General features: G+C 31.4%; 2 protein-coding genes across 4 annotated transcripts; both read left to right on the top strand.

Moving 5' to 3' along the window:
• The first annotated feature begins 4,122 nt into the window (after positions 1–4,122).
• On the top strand, positions 4,123–5,574 carry LOC139489373 (uncharacterized). The gene has a single exon (XM_071275683.1). The coding sequence runs from the start codon at positions 4,123–4,125 to the stop codon at positions 5,572–5,574; it is 1,452 nt and encodes a 483-aa protein (XP_071131784.1).
• Positions 5,575–7,803: 2,229 nt separating this feature from the next.
• LOC139487440 (glycoprotein-N-acetylgalactosamine 3-beta-galactosyltransferase 1-like) lies at positions 7,804–20,780 on the top strand. Of its 3 annotated transcripts, XM_071272220.1 has the most exons (5): positions 7,804–7,939; positions 12,556–12,679; positions 16,368–16,498; positions 18,176–18,891; positions 20,605–20,780. In XM_071272220.1, exons 3-5 carry the CDS (start codon positions 16,390–16,392, stop codon positions 20,740–20,742), a joined length of 963 nt encoding a protein of 320 aa, XP_071128321.1. In that variant the 5' UTR covers positions 7,804–7,939; positions 12,556–12,679; positions 16,368–16,389; the 3' UTR covers positions 20,743–20,780. The 3 variants fall into 3 exon arrangements, with proteins under 3 accessions (XP_071128321.1, XP_071128322.1, XP_071128324.1); XM_071272221.1 differs by lacking the exon at positions 12,556–12,679; XM_071272223.1 differs by lacking the exons at positions 7,804–7,939; positions 12,556–12,679 and adding an exon at positions 9,171–9,261.
• Positions 20,781–22,253: the final 1,473 nt, after the last annotated feature.

The following is a 22,253-nucleotide window of genomic DNA, read 5'->3' as shown; positions in this document are numbered from 1 at the left end:
ATTTTCAAACGTAGAAAATGGTGGATTATATCTGGTTTTATAGCGCTAAACCTCTCACTTGTATGACAGTCTCATCAAATTCCGTTATATTTACAATGATGCGTGAACTAAACAGACATAATAAATAGAATAGTCAAAATATGGGTACAGCAGTCATCATCGTGTTACAATTTTAAAAGAAACAATTTCGCGTGTCTGACGTCAGAAAATTTACACGACGCATGTCGTTCAGTGTTTATACAAACAATTTTAAATTTCACATGGGCAACGTTATCATACAGGGTTAAAAATTTAAAAGAATGTAAGAAATAATTTTAGAAATAATCCGAGATTTAAAATAGTCCAAAAGTTCTATAGAATTTATAAGAATCCACAAATGGTTCATTCCACAACGTGATTAAATAATTTTGACGTTTGTGGTTCCACGTATTTTCTAATTTATAATAGACATATAACATAATGACATATTATAGAACAATAACATACTGACAGAATCTTTTAAAGTACAGAGTCACGTTATATGAACCAACGAAACACAAAAAGTCGCATATATAAAACACACCAGCAGAAACGGATTTATCCGATAACATCTTCAAAATTCCTGACTTGGTAATGGACATTTTAAGAACAAATGGTATGTTGAATCCGGGTTTATTGCCAGCCAAACCTCCCACTAAAATAAATGCATGGCAAACCATCAACACTTTGATGGTTTACCAGGTTTGATATGATAATGATAAAAAAAACATATCACTAAAATGACCAAACTACGTGGTAGAAATACAACATCAAAAAACGCAAGAACACTCATTTAGATTGCATGTGATTCACGATTTGGGAGTAGATTTTTAGAATTTAAGTCATTTCACATCGGTTTCACACCATCGGTTATAATTAATTTTACAAAAATTACAACATTTCTTAAAATATTTGGGCAAAAAGTAAAATCACAGTAATACTGAACTCCGAGGAAAATACAAACGAAAAGTAAGTATGATATTGTATGAATCCGAAAAAACGTTTAAAAAATGAATGAAATTATTATAGGAATGCACATTAGTCTTGTTGCTCAAATTGGAAGTACCTGTTTTTGTACTACCAAACTTCCAGGAACCAGTGCGCTCTAACGGTATTTTAAATTCAGGATAAGGTATATTATTGCTTGAAATTGAATAATTTAACATAGAAAGCAACCGCGCTATGAATTAGAGGCTTTATTCTATTAGCTGACTATTATATAGAAAGAATGGTATTTAGGATGTTAGAAGAATGCTTTTTCGATCGTGATATATGTCGCTCTTTATAAAATAAACGTAATTGTTTTCTTAAATCTCGATTTTCGTGAGTGGTATAGGGAGTAAATGTGTGAATTCCTATTTACTTAGTAAGACATTTCAAATAATGATTTATACAACATATTTATATTGTGAAGAGACGATTAAGCATCCACAGCCTCTGGCTTTTTAAAAGTGTAAGAAAAAGAAACGTAATTCAAACTCATAATTCAAAAATAAAATGACAACGCCATGGTTACAAAAGAAAAAGACCACCAGACACACAATAAAACACAAAAGACAACATAGACAGCTAAAAGACTGAGCAACACGAACCCCACCATTGAAAACATAGACAGCTAAAAGACTGAGCAACACGAACCCCACCATTGAAAATCAATGATTTTGAATGCGTTATACTGCAAGATGAATCAATTGTATTATCATTTTTATTTTTAAAGTAGACATTATGAAAAAGGGAGAGAGAGAGCAGGTATCAAGGTGCCAATACCAAATCCCAGGTTCAATAGAGCCAATCAAAGGTGACAATACAAAATCCCAGGTTCAATAGAGCCAATCAAAGGTGACAATACAAAATCCCAGGTTCAATAGAGCCAATCAAAGGTGACAATACCAAATCTTAGGTTCAATAGAGCCAATCAAAGGTGACAATACCAAATCCCAGGTTCAATAGAGCCAATCAAAGGTGACAATACAAAATCTTAGGTTCAATAGAGCCAATCAAAAGTGACAATACCAAATCTTAGGTTTAATAGAGCCAATCAAAGGTGACAATACCAAATTTTAGGTTCAATAGAGCCAATCAAAGATGACAATGCAAAATTTCAAGTTCAATGATAGAGCCATTCAAATGGTGCATGTGAATGTTTTCGACATAGATAAATAATTTTAAAAAAAAGTATAGCAAAAATCCAGTTGATTTGATCTACGTTATTACTGTTGGAACAGTCGGTCGCAGTTTGGATCATATGGCATGCTTTTAAACTTCATACCTTGCGAATGATGTTGACATAGTCTGGCTTTAATTGACCCAGTAGTAAGGACATAATTTGTGAAAAAGTAAACGTTCAAAGGATGACGACGAAGGTCAAAAGACAATGGGCGTCAAAAGTGAAAACTGGTTCATTGGGTTTTAGACTGAATTGATAACAGGCCAATAAAAATTATGTCCAGATAGTAGTATGTCAAAGCTTCTTTTGTTTGACTACAAATAAAACTGCCCAAACACCTAACCTGCAGTCAACTACTATAACAATAAGAAGAGCGGTGTGATTGTCAACGAGAAAACTCTTCACAAGAAACAAAACGATATAGACGATAACAACTATATGCCAATAAATAAACTCATCAGAGATACCAGGACTAAACTTTGTATATACGCCAGACGCGCGTGTTGTCTACAAAAGACTCATCAGTGACGCTCGAATCAAAAAAAAAAGCCAAATAAAGTACGAAGTTGAAGACCATTGAGATCCAAAATTCCTAAAAGTGTTGCCAAATACAGCTGAGGTAATCTATGCCTGAGGTAAAAAAGCCTTAGTATTTCAAAAAATTCAAAATTTTGTAAACAGTTAATTTATAAACATAAAGTGATCACAAATTAAAATTAATCAAACACATGCAGTATTTTTATATGTATGTCTATAACACTGTACAAATGATTATATATCACTTTAATCAGTTATAAATATTGAATTTGTAATTTCTGTTCATTTAAAACTTCTTATACAATGTTATTGAAAAATAATTGTCAACATTTCATAATCTTTTTTCCTATATCCAAATAATAAGAAATGTTTAACCAAGTGTCAAATTATAAGCCTGGGACCTTTAATAACTTATTTTCTAAAATGTTCCAAGAGGAGGAGTTCTACAAACTTTGGACTAAGTTTTACATGAAACAAAATAAACTTCATTTTCTATTTTCTCATTGCAGTCATAGTTTGAATATTCCATTTTGTCTGTGCTATTGAAATTGCCGTTTCGAAAGTTAGAAATTATTTTGAATTAAGGAAAAAGTAAATTAACGAAAATATGAAATATAGAACTACTAGTTCGGGCCCGGTAAAAAAGAACATACACGGAAATGGTTCATATTTTAAACATAATAATTCCTTTGCATAGCTGTTTTTATCAAAATGTGACATATTTTGGTAGTTTTGATATCAAATGAAAGCTTGGGGACTTGGAATCAGTTGGAACCCTGTATATTGAGGGGAAATATCAAGTAATTCAGATCAGAAGTACTTAATTATACTATGAACACTTTCACGCTCTAATTTACAATTAAAGGTGTGTTGAATTTTTCAGCACAAGTAATGATAAATTATAGTTAGACATGAAATGACTCGCACCTTATTTGAACTAAGACAGAGTAGCCATTAATGCTTGAAATTCCAAAATTTAGCATAGAAATCAATAGGGCTATGAATTATTGGTTTAAAACCTTATAGAATGACAAAATCAGAAGCTCAAACACATCTAACGAATGGAAAACAACTTTCATGTATATTATAAGTTATCATGCTTTGACCCAACTAACATGGTTATTTAGACGGTGTCGAAAATTGTTTCTACAATTTTCGACTCCGTCTAAATAATCATGCTAGTTGGGTCAAAGCATGATAACATTTTTGTGCGGTTATGCTAACCGTATTAGGTATATAATTAATGAAACGTTTAATACACAAGTGTCCTAGATTTCACTACGCAGTAGTAACATGTTAACTCCGCCCACTGACCTCACTCTTAATGTGTATCGTGTAACCTGATGATCTATTGATTTTCCATGTAGTGCATAGTTCATGTGTTTGTATGGCTACTAAAGATGGAGTCTGGTAAAAGACGATTTATTGATTCTAGTGATGAAGAAATTGAACAAAAACGTTTGAAAATGAGTGCTGACAAAACCATAAAGCATAATATAGCAGCAGCCACTATTTTCAGGGAGTATTTAAAAGTAAAGAAAACGGATCCTGGATTTGAACAGTATGACACCTCAAAACTAGATGAAGTATTGGGTCATTTTTATATGGATGTGCGTAAAACTGATGGAAATCGTTATAAAACAAATTCACTGCAATGCTTGAGATACTCATTGAATAGATATTTAAAGGCTCCACCGTACAATAAAAAAATTGACATAGTGAATGATGAAAGTTTTAGCGCTTCCAGAGAAAATTTTAAAGCGGCAATGACAGAACTTAAACGCATGGGATTAGGAGACGTCGAGCATTATCCGTCTATTGACGAAGCTGACAGAAGAATTTATGCCTCAATATATTTATCACCAAATACTCCATTTGGGCTTCAAAATAAAGTTCAGTTTGATATTCGCCTGTATTTTTGTCGACGGGGAATGGAAAATATGCCACAAATGACAAAATCCACGTTTTCTGTAAAAAAAGATCCGAAGACGGGGCTTAATGATGTTGGTAAAACTTTAGATGAGTTGACAAAAAACCATCGCAGCAGTGACAAAGAAACTTCAGGGATAATGCCAGAAAATTCCGGTTCTGAATATTGCCCTGTGTCCTCCTTTGAAAAGTATGTAAATAAATTAAATCCAGAGTGTGACAAACTATGGCAGAGACCAAAAGATCAGTTTTGGGAAGAGGACCCTTCATGGTATTATAACATTCCTGTGGGTGAAAAAACGATTGTCAATTTCATGTCATACCTGAGCAAGAAGTGCAACTTGTCTGAAATTTACACTAACCATTCAATCTGTGCTACCGGGGCTACTGTTCTAGCTAAAAACTCATATTGCAATGCACAGATCATGGCCGTAACTGGACATAAGTCAGTAGCATCCCTTTCTTTGTATCAGCGGGTTGATAATGATGATAAGATACGTATGGGACAGATGTTAACAGAAAGCATCACTGAACCTTCTAAAGCATTAGCTTTAACTGCTGGTGAAACATCATCAAATATTCGTGCTTTACCAAGCTCAAGTTGTACAGTGCCTTCTAAAACTTTAGCAATTGGTCCTTCTTCTACATCTATTCCTTTACCAAATATTACAACAGCCAGCACCACACTTATGAGCACAGAACGTAGTTCCGTTACTTATAACGTTGGTCAAAAGACTCTGTATACATCTGCTAAGGAATACAAAGCGCCGCCGTTGCCATTTAGTGGACCTTTACCATGCAATACATTTAAGCCAAAGCATTTAAGTACAACCCAACAAGGAAACAGCACACAGTCATTTAATGAATCATTGCAAGGTGTTAATCTAAATGAACTGTTAACGATTTTACTGAAACTGCCGTAAACATAAATCGTACTACACTTTGTCCACAAGTTTTCAACAACTGTTCCGTAACTATTGTTTATAAAAAGAAGAACAGTTCTGATAGTTTTTGAACATATTTTTATTTACCGTTTGGTTAAATGTTATCGGTAGCATTTTACTTTGTTTCATTCCATCTTATATGTCTTTTCTTATTTATATTTTTAAGGGTTTTCTGGACGAAAAACATTTTTTTAAATCTGTTATTACTGTTAAGTTTGTATAATACAATACAGAGATGTATAATAGATATATGTTATTTGAATTTCTCTACATTGATAAAGCCATTGATTGCGTCATGCATGTATAGATGTCAACCAGTGGAAATTTCCACAAGCGGACAGGCTAACAGGTCAACTGGCCTTATGTAGGGCAATACACGAAGTCTATCACAAGACAGCGTGTACCTTACTTTGTTCGTTTTATAGCACACGTGATTTCAGGTCAATAGTTATAGGTTAAAGGTCAACATATTACAACGCGATTTCTGATTGGCTACAGGCACATGTTTTGTAAGAAGGTTTTTCTATTGGGACAATTTGATTGGGTTGTGTACGGCGAACATGGTTATTTAGAAGATGGCAAGGCAGCCAGTAGAATTCAAGTTTACAACTGCATAACCGCACAATATTAACTTGGAACAGGCATTTCCTGACGTATTACCTTAGCTGTATTTGGCACAACTGTTTTGGAATTTTGGATCCTGAATGCTCTTCAACTTTGTACTTATTTGGCTTTATAAATATTTTGATTTGAGCGTCACTAATGAGTCTTGTGTAGACGAAACGCGCGACTGGCGTACTAAATTATAATCTTGGTACCTTTGATAACTATGTAGACAATAGTTAAACCTAGTTATATAGCTAGCTAAATCCAACACTTGTATGTCAGTCGCATATATTTCCATTATAGTGACATCACTGTGTGATCTTAACAAACAGACATAATGGCTAAAAACGTAAAAATATTTGATAAAGCAGTTAACATTTATTCGTAATCACTATAAAAACAATTAAAACAATAAAGAAACACAACATGACATATAGACAAAGCACACAAGCAAACATGAAACACAAGAACTCAAAATTCACCATAGCACAATAACACAATGGCGGGGTGTATAGGTATCAATCCACGTCTTCATAAATCACATGTATATGGCACTCTACCTGATTCTTATGAAGAGCTGTACTTAAGTATATAATCAAATATAGATAAACATCAAATGTTTACAATATACAAAGACAAATAGGGGAACCTTAGCATGTAATTAGGATGACAAACAACGTCAGTAACATGTAGAATCTATACTTTAGTATTACCATTTATCTTCCTCATGCATAACTATGATCCATTGTCTGCACTCACTTGATTATAATTTTGGTCCTCAATGGTTTTATCAGGAGGTAGATGTCTGTTTTTATGTTTTTGTTTTTGAAAAAAAATATGAATCTTCAACACTTCAGCTGGGCATAAGGATAATTGGTTCATCTTCTATTGAATACAATATACATATTTCATAATTACTAACAGTTGTATTCATATTATATTTTAAAAATTTAAAAGATTAGAAATTGATCAATAACCTTTCTTTTTTTCCCTATTTCATATGACACAGAGATTTTCCTTTATTTTTAAACAGAAAGAATTATGTAAATTCAATACTAATAAACGAATAACAGAATCGGTAATATTGGTACTACAGTTATTTATAAATGCACATCTCAACAATAAATGTCTCTTTTAAATTTTTAAAATATAATATGAATACAGCTGTTAGTAATTATGAAATATATATATTGTATTCAATAGAAGATGAACCAATTATTCCTATGCCCAGCTGAAGGGTTGAAGATTCATATGTTTAATCCTTTTACTGCTTAACGTCTGAATTAGATTTGCTAAATGAGGAAGAACGCGTCAAAATAAACACACTTAATCCGTGTAAAAAAGTGCTTTGGTCTCCCTTACACATGTTACACACTTACTTGTACAGACAACTACATAATGTAATGTTTAGAAACAATAAAAAAAAACCAGATATAAATGACCTCACAAAATATGTTAAAGGTGTATTGGAAAATATGTGCAGGTAAAAAAAAATATAACGACGTGCTTTATTTGCATATATATGATCAATTTTCCTTTTAATGCACTTTTCAATATGATACACAGATATTCATCGATCTTGTACGTTATTTATTCATGTTTTAATTATACAAGGTCTTACGGTTAAACAAAATACACGGCCCAATTCACAATGATCATATACATTGCTTAAAGGGAGAATATTCTTGACTTATGTTTTAGAGAAAGCAATTGTCATTATATCGTGGTGACAACCAAGGTAAGTATCTTATTTGTTTAAGAAAAACATAAATATAATTTGCATATTTTTTATTTTGTTTTCGTTTTCTTGTTGTAAAATAAGGAATGATTTTAATTGTATAGTATAATATTATTATGTAAAACGGAGAAGTTAATAAGAACCAATCACCTGATGGCATAATTCGCAACTACAAGTAAACGAAGAAAACAAAAATCACATAAAAGGAGAAGAATTCTATTCTTAATCCGTTGTCATATTCATAGATAATGATTGAAAGAAGAAAAACAGTTTACCAATAATCCTCAAAATAGAATACAAAACACTAATATTTCTAAAGCGATATAATAAGTGTGGCCTATCCATCTGTATATATCATTATCTAATAAATATATATCAAAAGATATTTGCCGTCTACATATTGAGGAAAATGAATAACAATACATATTTCCAGATTACTAAAACAATAACATAGTGAATGTTCATTCTACATGTTCTATGCATCCCATTTGTTTCATTTTGCAATAATTTTATTTGAAAATCATTACCTTATTACAAGACATAAATATGAGAATTTGGGAACATCAACCTCGATATAAAACATTTCTACAAAGTCTAGTAAAGTTAAATCATCATAGATACCAGATTAGAATTTCCTACGTCAGACGCACGTTTCGTCTCTAAAAAGTTGTCAACGGTATCAAGCTTATAACTTGGTACTCATCAGTGGCGCTTGAATCAAAACAGTATATCGGCCAAATGTAATTAGATGTTATAGAGCATTCAGAAACCAAAATTCCGAAATGATTTGTCAAATGCCGCTAAGATAATCTATTCCTCGAATACAAAATCCTTAATAATACTTAAACAAAAATATAAGTTTTGTATCACATTTGTTTTATTTATTTTTCATGACTGTTCAAAACAGATGTTATCATAATCGATTCTCATCGGAACTGCATCAACAAGTCTGACCTTATTTTAACCTAAAATATATCTTTTGTTAATAATGATTTTGTAATTTTTATGGATGAGTTAGAAAAAACATTAGTTTACCGATTTGTTAAACCTCATAAGCTCACAAAGGAAATAAAGATCGATGTTTAAACCTCATTAATTCATCAAGGAATTAAAACAATGAATGTGAATAGCTAAATGGCCAAAAAATACATAAATAATAGCCTAATTCATCTTGATAATATTTCCTTGAGGCAGTCAGAACTCTTGATAATTTCTGATTTAGTTGATGATTCATAGGGAATTTCAAATACACCAGCAGTAGTATCGAGTTAGTGATAGTAAACGAAAATATACAAAGGGGCATAACCGCATGTAACAGCAAGGTAAGCGGCTCATTCTCTGTGTATATCACATGCAAATCCACAATCGATCGAAAATAATTTCGAAAATACTAGTATTTTTTTTTTGTCCATGGATTTATGAGTTTTGAACAGCGGTATACTACTGTTGCCTTTATTTGACACAGCATTGGCTGTATTTGTTAGCCATATCTGAATTTCTGAATGCTCTTAAACTTCGTACTTTTTTGTTTTAACCTTTTCAGCCTTTTGATTTGAGCGTCAATGATTAATATATTCTAGACGAGACGCACGTCTGGCGTACACAATTCTAGTCTTGGTATCTTTGAGTGGGTTTTTTTTCACAATATGGAAAAAGACAAATTAAGTCGGTACAACTACAAATTAGACGGCTTAAGTGGTATATAAAAATCTAAGATTGCGAAAACATTTCGCTGGTGAACTGAGACACACTTATTAGAAGAAAAGCTGATTTTATATTCAAATTAAAAGCTAGCTATAAACCTAGGTTTAAACCACCATTTTCTACATAAGAATATGTCTGTACCAAGAAACCCACAGTTGTTATTCATTCTTTTGATGTGTTTAAACTTTTTATCGCATTTGTTTACGACTCTTTTTTTTAAATTTTCCTCGGAGTTCCGTATTTTTGCTGTTTAACTTTTTTGTAGAACTAACATTGTACATATGACAAAGTTTGTATTATCTTTTATGAGACTTTTGTCAAGCAATCCAAAAGTCAGTTTATGAAACATTTATAATCATAGAAGAAGTAAAGAATTTCATGTTTTAACGTGCCTTAGTCCGTAACAGGTTGCGTTCATATTTATCAGACACTATTGTACCTCCTAGATTCAATTCAGATGCGTGCAATTCATTGTTTAATCATACGTTTTTTGATTGAGTTAAGTCTGCCAATTGATATTTTATCGTATGTTTTTCTTTGTTGTGATGTTATGCTATTGTTTCAGAAAAAGGGAGAAGGTTTGGATCCATTAAAACGTTTAATCCCGCTGCAAATGTTTGCACCTGTCCTAAGTCAGGAATCTGATGTACAGTAGTTGTCGTTTGTTTATGTAATATATACGTGTTTCTCGTTTCTCTTTTTGTTTATATAGATTAGACCGTTGGTTTTCCCGTTTGAATGGTTTTACACTAGTAATTTTGGGGCCCTTTATAGCTTGTTGTTCGGTGTGAGCTAAGGCTCCGTGTTGAAGGCCGTACTTTAACCTATAATGGTTTACTTTTTAAATTGTTATTTGTATGGAGAGTTGTCTCATTGGCACTCACACCACATCTTCCTATATCTAAACACTTTTAGTTTTGATAAATTCGAAATAAATTTAAAAAATCAATATTTTTATACGCTTTCAAAATTTGAATTTTTTCCAATCGTCATTGTATTGGAAAAAAAAGTAAAATCATAAAAATACTGAACTCCGAGAAAAATTCAATCGGAAAGTCCCTAATCAAATTTTAAAATCAAATGAAAAAACACAGCAAAGATATGGACAACCAGCTGTCATATTCCTGACTTGGTACAGGCAAATGTAAAAAAAATGTCTGAACCTGGTTTTATAGCGCTAAACCTCTCACTTGTATGACAGTTGCATCAAAATCCGTTATGCGTGAACAAAACAGACATAATGAATAAAAATGAATAAAATAGTCAAAATAAGAATTGAGCAACGTAACACAAGTTTCTTTCCTTGTATCGATACAAGGTCTCAAACAATAGTGTTAAAAGTTGTTTTACAAATCTTATTCTGCAAAGCAGAACTAATGTAACGCTATTTCTAGAATATAAAACGAACTCGTAGTGAAATATGTTATATAGTTCTATTTTTAATTAATTTATAAGGACGCATAATTTTAGTTTACAATATTTATGTCAGTTGATTGTCAAGTGTTCATGACCATATCAATCATCCTTGTTATATGTATAACGGTAAACGTTATAAACATAAAACAAACTACATTGTGTGTTAAAGATTAAATGTCAAATGACATGGAATTTACAGTAAACAATTATCTTATTATAAAAATTATATAACTATGTGTGAAATGGTTCACTTTTGTCAATCTGGCACACTAAGGAGCAGGATGGGAAAATAAAAAAGAATGATTTAATTAAAAATTATATTTAAGAATAGTTCAATCATAGCTTGTACTCAAATTCATCTGAAATGATTTATTTGCAATTACAGCTTGTGAAAAACTTATAATTACCCACTTAATTGAAACTTCTTTTACTAGAACTTTAATAGTTCAAAGTTAATATTGATAACTTATTCTCTAAATGTGTTTCAAAAGATGTGTACAATTTTTAAATAATTTTTGTTTGTCTGTAATTTCCATAATCATGTCAACTTTTCCTTTTGAACAGTAAAAGCAAGAATGAAGGGGTTTCATACAGCGAATGTATTCTAAGTTTTAATAATGTTTTAATTGGTTTTGACTGCATTTGCAATTCGAAAATATGACCGACGTTTAGTTCTTCCTAACGAGAATACGTGTCTACAATTGATGAAAACAGCATTGATACACGAATTTATAACATGTTATTTTTTATTATAAAGGAAGCAAAAGACTCGATAATGATCATAATATCGGTACATGATAAGTTTTTTAAATACAAAATAAAGGCAAACGTGGTATACCGCTGTTCATGAGCCACATATCGATTTAACTGAAACGAATTCAGGTCACAATCCAAAACTGAGAGAAAAGCACCAATAGTAAGATGAAAAGCGCGTCTGACGTACATCCTTTCAATCCCGGTATCCACAACAAGCTAGTTTTAACGTGATGTATTTTAGTATATCAGGGCTCCCTTGTCATACATGTGACCAGGTTTAGATATCTATAAAACCAGGTTTGATACACAATTTTCTACATAAGGAAATGAATGTACCAAATCTAAAATATGACATTTGTTTCCGTTCGTTTGGTGCGTTTTAGATTTTGATTTTGCCACTTAATAAGGGACTTCTCGTTAAAAAAAATTCCCCGGAGATTGGTATGTTTGTCAATTTTACTTTTTGAAGCATGAAACATCACTTGTTATATCAAATAACGATTTCTAATAGTCCTGTTATTATTTTTTTAACTTGACATATATGCATGATTGCTTTTAAAAATAACTTGGTATACAGCTTTACAATAAGTATCCCTGATATATTAGTTATAAGGTATCCAGGGAGAATATTTAATAAGAGTGAATTAATATTACATTTTAATATTAAATGATTTCATGTTTACTGGGGTATTGCATTTCTCTCTGTTGATAATTGTTTTTCTGACAACACAACATTACAGGACTACAATACAAATGAATAGGAGAACATGCAGCGTGTTGTCCATCAACAGCTTTTGTTTTTGGTGTTCTGCATATCTACAGAATGTGATATACATGTATACACAAAATGTCATTTATTACCAGGTAAGTGTCTCGATATCATTAGTAACCTACAAAGTATTTGACATAATTTCTGTTCATTTGTACTCTATCGCGGAGTCCGTAAATAGTATCAAAGGTACCAGGCTTATGATTTAATACGCCAGACGCGCGTTTTGTCTACTTAAGACTCGTAAATGACGTTCAGATCAAAATATATAATACACAGTAGTATGGAGTCCGGAAATATAATGTAGAAGATTGAAAAAAACAAAATCAGAGTGTAGGTCTATATAAAAGTATTGTATGTCCCGTTTTCTGCCAAAAACTTTTAAATTAGCTGATTCGCCGCTGAGGAGATTAAGATAAATTGGAATGTACACTGAAGGACCTGTCAGTTCAATATCGGCCTTACCTTTTTTTTACTGTAACCACAATTAAATTAGGCTAGAGTGACATAACAAGTAAGTTTCATGCTTCAAAAAGTAAAATTGACAAACATACCAATCTCCGGGGAAATTTTTTTTAACGAGAAGTCCCTTATTAAGTGGCAAAATCAAAATCTAAAACACACCAAACAAACGGAAACAAATGTCATATTTTAGATTTGGTACATTCATTTCCTTATGTAGAAAATTGTGTATCAAACCTGGTTTTCTAGATATCTAAACCTTGTCACATGTATGACAAGGGAGCCCTGATATACTAAAATACATTACGTTAAAACTAGCTTGTTATGGATACCGGGATTGAAATGATGTACGTCAGACGCGCTTTTCATCTTACAATTGGTGCTTTTCTCTCAGTTTTGGATTGTGACCTGAATTCGTTTCAGTTAAATCGATATGTGGCTCATGAACAGCGGTATACCACGTTTGCCTTTATTTTGTATTTAAAAAACTTATCATGTACCGATATAATGATCATTATCGAGTCTTTTGCTTCCTTTATAATAAAAAAAAAACATGTTATATATCCGTGTATCAATGCTGTTTTCATCAATTGTAGACAAGTATTCTCGTTAGGAATAACTAAACGTCGGTCATATTTTCGAATTGCAAATGCAGTCAAAACCAATTAAAACATTATTAAAACATAGAATACATTCGCTGTATGAAACCCCTTCATTCTTGCTTTTACTGTTCAAAAGGAAAAGTTGACATGATTATGGAAATTACAGACAAACAAAAATTATTACTGTTGTTGTTACGTTAACTTTGATACATAACCTTCATTTGTATATTAACCAAAACAAACGACGTGTTTTAAAATTAAGTATAATGTTGAAATCGATTGGTTGCTGTAGTTAATGCTGTAGTTTAAGACTAATGCCTAACATCTTTTAGGCAATAGACTTACTGCCTAGGCGTTAGCTTATTGCCTAGGATTTAAGCTTAATGCCTAATTTCACTTATTGCTGCTATCATATGCATAGTTGAGTAAACATGATCGAATTATTGGTGTTTGCTTAACATTTTGAGCCAGATAACTCTTGCATATTAAATATTTGATCAGTGGCAATTGTTACTGCTTGTATTCGATTATCAACCTGTACACAAAAAACTAAATACTGAGATATTTTGACCACTATCAGTCAATTCTACAGCAACCAATCGAATTCAACATTATACTTAATTTTTAAACACGTCGTTTGTTTTTGCTTTGGTTAATATACAAATGAAGGTTATGTATCAAAGCTAAACATAACAACAACAGTAGAACCCTGAAAAAAGTTATCATTCCTTTCTACATTTAGAAAAGGGTATATTCATTTCACAATCATTTAGTGACAAAAAGTAAAATCACAAAAATACTGAATATCGAGGAATTCAAAACGGAAAATCCGTAATGAAGTGTCAAAATCAAAAGCTTAAACACATCAAACGAATGATTAACAACTGTCACACTCCTGACTTGCTACAGGTATTTTCTTACGTAGAAAATGATGGATTAAACCTGGTTTTATACCTAGCAAAACCTCTCACTGGTATGATAGTGGTATAAAATTTTATGTTATTGACAACGATTTGTGAACAGGACAAACCAAACAGACATATGAGGATCGAGAGTTGTCTCATTGGCATTCGTACCACATCTTTTTATATCTATATAATACTAGTAGGTAAAAATGAAGAGAAGAAAAAAAATAGGTGTGTAGCAGTCAACAGTGTGTTATTATCTTAAACACTATAAAAACAAACAAATATATAAACAAACATTTACTATGACATAATAACACAATCACTGGATGTGTAAGTACAGAGCAACACATAAAGTTACACGGACAAAGAACATAAGCAAAAAACGATAGACAGAGAATACAGAAATTATTTTAGATCAATAACATAATGTCAAGATTTATAGGTACAGAGCCACCTCATATGTAATCAAGAAATACAAAAACGCAAACAGAAAAACTTAAAGCATATTAACAAAAAAGAAAGACAATAATACAAATAACACAATGACGAAATGTATAGGTACTGAGCCACGTCAAATGGATACCCCCAAAATTACATACTAAACAGTAAAGATGATAAACAACGTTAATACTCTAAACTAATACTTCACGAAAACTGTGATATTATTTGTGAGGTTGATACAGAATTATTATCAGCAAGTTCTTAGTACCTTACTATGAACTTTCTTTTTTAATAAATTGACGAGATGTTCTTTGTCCTACTCCTGGTTTATCAAATTTCAGCTCAGACACTGGTCACGTTTTCAAAGTCTGAGTAGTTGCTGCATGCTCCTGAACACAGAATAAGTTGGGAAATGTATACCCCATATGCATACTCCAAACCAAATGTAAAAGTTGTCAGTTGTCACGGTCAACGAATTCATGATTGTGCCAAGAAACCATCCAGGAGAACAACATATAACACCCCTGGGTAAAGTAACTTACTTGTTGATCAAGAGACTCTGAGATGTTCATTAATATGTAAAAATAACCATATGTAAAAGAAAAATAAATAACACAATGCAGCATTGGAAACCATATTGTTATTGGTAGTACGGAGATATTATATTAAGTGAAAAGTATAGAACCAAAGCAAATTCAAATCAGAAAGTCCCTTATACAATTCCAAAATCCAACTGTCAGTGTCAAACGAATTCAAATCAGAAAGTCCCTTATACAATTCTAAAATCCAAAACTGTCAGTGTCAAACGAATTCAAATCAGAAAGTCCCTAATACAATTCTAAAATCCAAAACTGTCAGTGTCAAACGAATTCAAATCAGAAAGTCCCTAATACAATTCTAAAATCCAAAACTGTCAGTGTCAAACGAATTCAAATCAGAAAGTCCCTTATAAAATTCTAAAATCAAAAACTGTCAGTGTCAAACGAACGTTTCGTCCACAAAACATGTATCTATGATATATCATAAAAGTCAAAAGACCAAGTGGAACACATAATTGAAGTGAATGAGAACCCAACAATCCGAAAGGTTTTGCCCATTACAGCTACGAGTATATGTTCGTGGGGTAGAAATTCTTTTTATTTCAAACAATTGAATGTTTTTTTCAACAGGTAGTTTATTTTTGATCCTAAATGCTCGTACTTCAAACTTCGTACTTTATTTGGCCTTTTATAACATTTTTGATTCGAGCGTCACTGATAAGTCTTTTGTAGACGAAACGCGCGTCTGGCGTAAATATTGAATTTTATTCCTGGTATCTATGATGAGTTTATTATAAACATGACTATATCAAGTCTATCATTGTTTTACAGAGCTTGAATATGGAAAATAGTTATGGAAAAGTTTTCAGCATTCAGGAGAAGAAGACGTCTTGTTGTGATACTTCTCCTAACTTTCTTCGTGTTTCTGTTAACCGTCTTGCAGATAGGACCATACATCAATGGTAAAACTCTAATATTTAATAACGATATGATTCAATTTAATCCGTCGTGTGACAACTCAGAAACCTATTCACTGGTTCGATATAATAACCTTGTCAGCAGTTTAATATAATTCCGCTTTGAGAAGTTAGAAACTTGGTCAATAGGTTAAGTTTAATTATTCCTGTTTGTAGCCATTCACCTTGTCAGTGGTTTACTATAATCTCGCTTGTGAGTATTCAAAAAGCTGGTCAAAGTAGTCTAATTCAGGCTGTGTGAAGCCACTTACCTTGTCAGTGGTTTAATATAATCTCGCTTATGAGAATTCAAAAAGCTGGTCAATGGTTTAGTCTAATTCAGCCTGTGGGCAGCCATTTCCTCGTCAGTGGTTTAATATAATCACGCTTGTGAAAATTCAGATTTTTTTAGTCAGGAATCTGATTAAAGTCTTATCTTGTTTAATGTATTAGAATTTGTGGTTTAATTTTCTATATATATATATATGTAAAAGTAAAGATATCAATCACCTAGTTCATTTATATGATTTTTAGTTTAAAGCAACTATATGAACAGGATTCATTCGTTTTTACACAGTTTGATTCAGAAGAAAAACATACATGAATATAAAATACAAATAATTACACCAATACTTACACCTATATTAATATGCGTGTAATGCCCAGAAAATATATATTAAATAACACCATACAAACTTAATCGCAATTTTATATTGTATTCTTATTTATATTTAATAGATTTTTAAAAATATACCTGCGACGTCACTTTTTGTGGTGTTGATACATTCGTGTGAGACACAGTTTATAATTCTATTGGGCTGTATTTGTGTTCTGTCATAAATTAATTTTAGGCGTTAGTTGTTATTCTGTGGTTTACATGATCAAATGTACTATTATATTATATCATTTATTTATTTCTCTGTCATGAATCTTCTTGCATTCATTTGTAATGTAATCATGCAATTTTAGCAGAATTTTTAACATTGTCATATAAGCGGGAGGTTTAGTATCTCATTCTCAACCCACAACACAGGGAACATTATGGCAAGCAAAATACAAGTGAGATAACAGACAACAAGTTCATAAAATACTGCATAGAAAAAGGACAGTAATAACTAAGTACATCATAAAAGAGGGACGAACGATACCAGAGGGACATTCAAACTCATAAATCGAAAATAAACTGACAAAGTTTGTATGGAATGTTGTTTTTTTTTTAATTCTCAGTTGATATGATTCGAAATTATTAAGACACTACGAACTAAACTCATTCAAGAAAAGTTGATAAGAGTCAAAATTTGCTATTTTTTGCCTGTCCATTTCATCATTTACTCTCTCGTATTGAGGTATATGCACATACTTGGCTCTTGGTGTTTTGAATTTGTGCGTTCTTCGGGAAGTTTAATCCAAAATCACGGCTTCGGGTGCACCAAATTTAGAAGAAAACACAACTAGACATCATTGAGATGAAATCCATAGGGGTTTAACGAGAAACTATGATAATCACTATAAGAATGACATTACATTGGAATATGTTAAAATGGAAACATTATTGGGCTATAAATTTGAAGCTCAGTGAATAAATGAAGCAACAAAGTGATATAGAATAATAAATATTATATGATACAAATTGTGAATTTATATGAAATTATAATAAAATCTAAATAAAAACTTTCTTTCCAGTTATTCGATCTGATACAAACAGTTCAAAGATACAACAAGATGTCAATTTTAGAAGACCAATAGCACGAAACAAATCTCATCAATTAACATTGCCAACTTCAATCATGTGTCTAGTCCTCACAACGCATAATACTTTACTCTCAAAAGCTAAAGCTGTAAATGATACATGGGGAAAACGTTGTAACAAAACTATTTTCTTCACGAATAGACCAAGTACACTACCGAATGTTGTTCACTTAGACTCAGCTCAAGATGGCCGAACACATCTTACAGATAAAGTTGTTCGAGCATTTGAATATGTACATAAACATTTCACAGATTATGATTGGTTTTTAAAGGCCGATGATGACACTTATGTTATTTTGGAAAACTTAAGGCATTTCTTATCCTACTTTAAAAGTAACGATCCAGTGTATTTGGGCCAAAACTATAAACTGTACACTAAACAAGGGTACAATAGTGGTGGCGCAGGATATGTTTTAAGTAAGGAAGCTTTAAATAAACTAATTTTTGGGATTAAATATAAAAACTGTGCTAAAGATGGCAATGATGAAGATGTGGATATTGGAAAGTGTTTAGACAGCCAAGGTGTCCCTGTATATGATACAACAGATAAATTTAGTCGAGAAACATTTCATGGTGGAACTATGGAGGACCATATGGTTGGACCGTTATCCGATTTACTGAAGAATTATCCTAGTACACCTGCTAGAACGGTAATAAATATTATATATATATTTCTATACACGTCTTATGATAACAAAAACGATATCAAATTTACTGCACCAAATGTGCATTTCGACAATTAGTTTCTTTAAAAAAAAAGAGGGACGAAAGATACCAAAGGGACAGTCAAACTCATAAATCTAAAACAAACTGACAACGCCATGGCTAGAAATGAAAAAAGACAAACAGAAAAACAATAAAACATCTTTTGCCGAAGTGCGATGGTTTATTTGACGCATGATTGATTGTTGAAAATTGAATACGTGCAATTATCACCATGACTGAATTTTTTAATTAAGGAATGACTGTAATATTTTTATATCGAAATAACATAAAAAATTTGGTGCACAATGAATAACGCGCGTAGCGGGTTATTTAACAGTGTGCACCACATTTTTTATGTTATTTCGAATAGACAGAAAAAATATTACAGTCATTTCTTATATTTTAATTCTAAATTCCATTTTAAACTGTAGAAAACCATGAAAAAAACGTTGATTACGTCGCGGTCACATTACTAAATTATGTCTATGGGCTGATAACAAAATAACGTCAGCCAATCAGAAGACGCGTTACATCCAAAATTAAATTATTACTTGGTATATATAAAGGAGTAGGTTCAGTAAGACCCTTTTGGCCCCAAAATATAACAGTTTTACAAAAATGTGAAAATGTAATCTTTTAGCCATTTACTGGAAAGTAGAATGCTTCTGCCACATAAATATGGGCTGTTTTTGACAATACAATGCACATATATCGGGTACTAGCATCATTAAGTCATGCTAAATTACTGAAATCCTCACAATTTGAGCATTTTAGTTAAATTTTAGACGGTTTCCGTCTAAAATGAAAGTGGCCGCATTCGTGTTCATTCATGCTATTGAAATGTAAGTTGTATTTGATGATAAGACATAACATATATAAAGGTTGGGGATGAACACGGATGCGGCCACTTTCATTTTTGACAAAAACCATCTGAAAAGTGACGTTTTTTGGCATATTTGATAGATTTTATATATTTAAGCTTGAATCGGAGCGTTTTTAATGACTAAATCAGTTGAAATCTTTTACATTAAATGATCGAATCAATTTAAATAGACACTTAAGTGTTTAAAAAGTGTCCAAAATCTTTCGTTCGATCAACCTGAAATTTGAGGCCAAAATCGGCCCTTACCGGACCTACTCCTTTACATTCCTTAATGTCTATAGCTATCCTTAATATCAGTTACTAAATGAGAGATCGTCCTCTTTGATTTTCTACATGTGGACAGAATTCTACATTAGCATTTTATCTGTAATACGTTGTTTTTCTCATGATTTCCTCGTTTACAGTAATGGTATAATGAAGAGAGTCTGTCTGCAGACTTGTATGTATTTAGAGAATTTCAAGCAATATTCATTTCTGTATTTCAACATGTTTAACACGGCTGAAGTCATTAGCTATTGTGATGCAGGATCTAAGATGTTTCTTAGTTCGTTTCTGTGTATTATTTTGTGGGCCGTCAGTTGCTATTTTTTTCTTCTTTTAGCTACAGTGTTGTCTGTGTCCATTTACTTGCTATTGCCTCGTCGAATTATACTTCCGTTTTATGGTATTCAGAAATAAATAAGTATTTAAAGCTCAAATCCAAATAACTTTTCATGACTATAGATTCCACAATGTAAGTGATTCTTACTAATGCCAAATTGTGTTTATTTTACAGGGCAGGGACTGCTGCAGTACCAATACAATAACTTTTCATTATGTTTCACCGAAGATCATGTACATATTGGATATCTTTCTATATCATTTCACTGTGTATGGACGCAATTATAACATTGGTCAAAATGCATTTGCTTAAGATCCTTAACGATACAATACAATACAATACAATACAAAGTTTTTTATTGTCAATTATGACGCCCAATAATTTGAGCAGTACAATTAAGTTCAATTTCATACAAGTGATTACATATTGATTACATTGATTATTTAACAATTAAACAAAGTCTTTTTCAACCAAATAAATTCTGCAGAAAAGATATATATATATATATATAGTTTTACAATATAATATAGATGGACAAACTACCGGTGACTAAACTGTATCTATAATTAATTTTCTCTCTTTGAATAAAGTACATAATAATAAACTTACTTTTTTAATTATAACATTATCCTTAGATGACATTAACCATAATAATTTTGATTTATTTGGGAGGCTTTTAAAGTTTTTGTTAACCTTATTTAAGTAATCTATATATTCAGATCTTTTATTTTCTAAAACAGGACACTGAAGAAGAAAATGAATTTCATCTTCAACTTCAGTGTTACATAATTTACATATTCTATCCTCCACTCGAAGCCCCACATATCTGCCTCTTTCAATTTCTAATTTATGTGCACTGACTCTGAACTTAGTGAGCAGTCGCCTTTCATCCTCATTTAAAATTGATAAGTACTTTTCCATATAAATATTTTCTTTAAATAATCTATAAGTTCTTAGTTTATTTCCATGCTGTTTATTTTGTCTATCATTGTAAAGTTCAGATTTCCAGATACAAGAATATTTCTGTTTTAATTTCCGGTAAATTAGTGATTTTAAATCCATCTTTGAATTTTTAACAAGTTTAAGATCTATATCAAGATATTTCATAAGAATAGCAATACAACTATACCAACTATTTTTGTTTAAACTATTTAGTGATCTAGAGACATTCAGGGCTTCAGAGAGAAGGATATCATCAGACTTTAATATATATTTATAATATATAAACATATTTAAAATTACTTCAAGAAATAAGGGATATCTTCTCATTTCACCCAATACAGCTATATTTGTAGATTTTTTACCTAAACCCAAAGAAAATTTACAGAATTTGACATGAATACTTTCTTGTTTCATGTCCTTGCATAGTTTAAAAAGATTATGTTCATTTTTATTTAGTTTATTTATTACTGAAGATAGAAAATACATTTCTGATTAAAACAATGTTGTATTAAGACTGTGATATTAAGCTCTGACGCATTGTGTTGGGGTTTTTTTCATTTAAAAAATGCCTCTGATTATACAGTGTATATCTTTATCTTTATTACCAAAGTCTATATAAACTATAGGTATACAATTATATCAACATCAATAAAACATATAATACATACATAAACACAGACTATGTGACAGCAGAAGGTGTTGTAATGATAAACAAACATTATTTTAACATTTCGGATCTAAGCTTAAAAGATCTAAAAATAAATTTACCTAAATTACACAATTCTTTTACATTATTAGTACTCATCAGTTTAATAAATTTGTACATCGACGTTTTTTTCCAATAAAATGGCTTAATATAAATTGTTCTAAAACCTTGAAAA

The sequence above is a fragment of the Mytilus edulis genome, chromosome 9 (assembly GCF_963676685.1).
Source record: "Mytilus edulis chromosome 9, xbMytEdul2.2, whole genome shotgun sequence".
In the NCBI taxonomy this organism is placed as follows: Eukaryota; Metazoa; Mollusca; class Bivalvia; order Mytilida; family Mytilidae; genus Mytilus; species Mytilus edulis.
Note: the sequence above shows the minus strand (reverse complement) of the source record. Positions and strands in the feature narration are given on the sequence as shown.

Excerpts from the sequence above, each read along its gene's own strand:
- LOC139487440 (XM_071272221.1), top strand. The coding sequence starts at position 16,390 with ATGGAAAAGTTTTCAGCATTCAGGAGAAGAAGACGTCTTGTTGTGATA. Across the intron at positions 16,499-18,175 it reads GATAGGACCATACATCAATG|TTATTCGATCTGATACAAAC; the intron begins GTAAAACTCTAA and ends CTTTCTTTCCAG. Across the intron at positions 18,892-20,604 it reads CTAGTACACCTGCTAGAACG|GGCAGGGACTGCTGCAGTAC; the intron begins GTAATAAATATT and ends TTTATTTTACAG.
- LOC139489373 (XM_071275683.1), top strand. The coding sequence starts at position 4,123 with ATGGAGTCTGGTAAAAGACGATTTATTGATTCTAGTGATGAAGAAATT.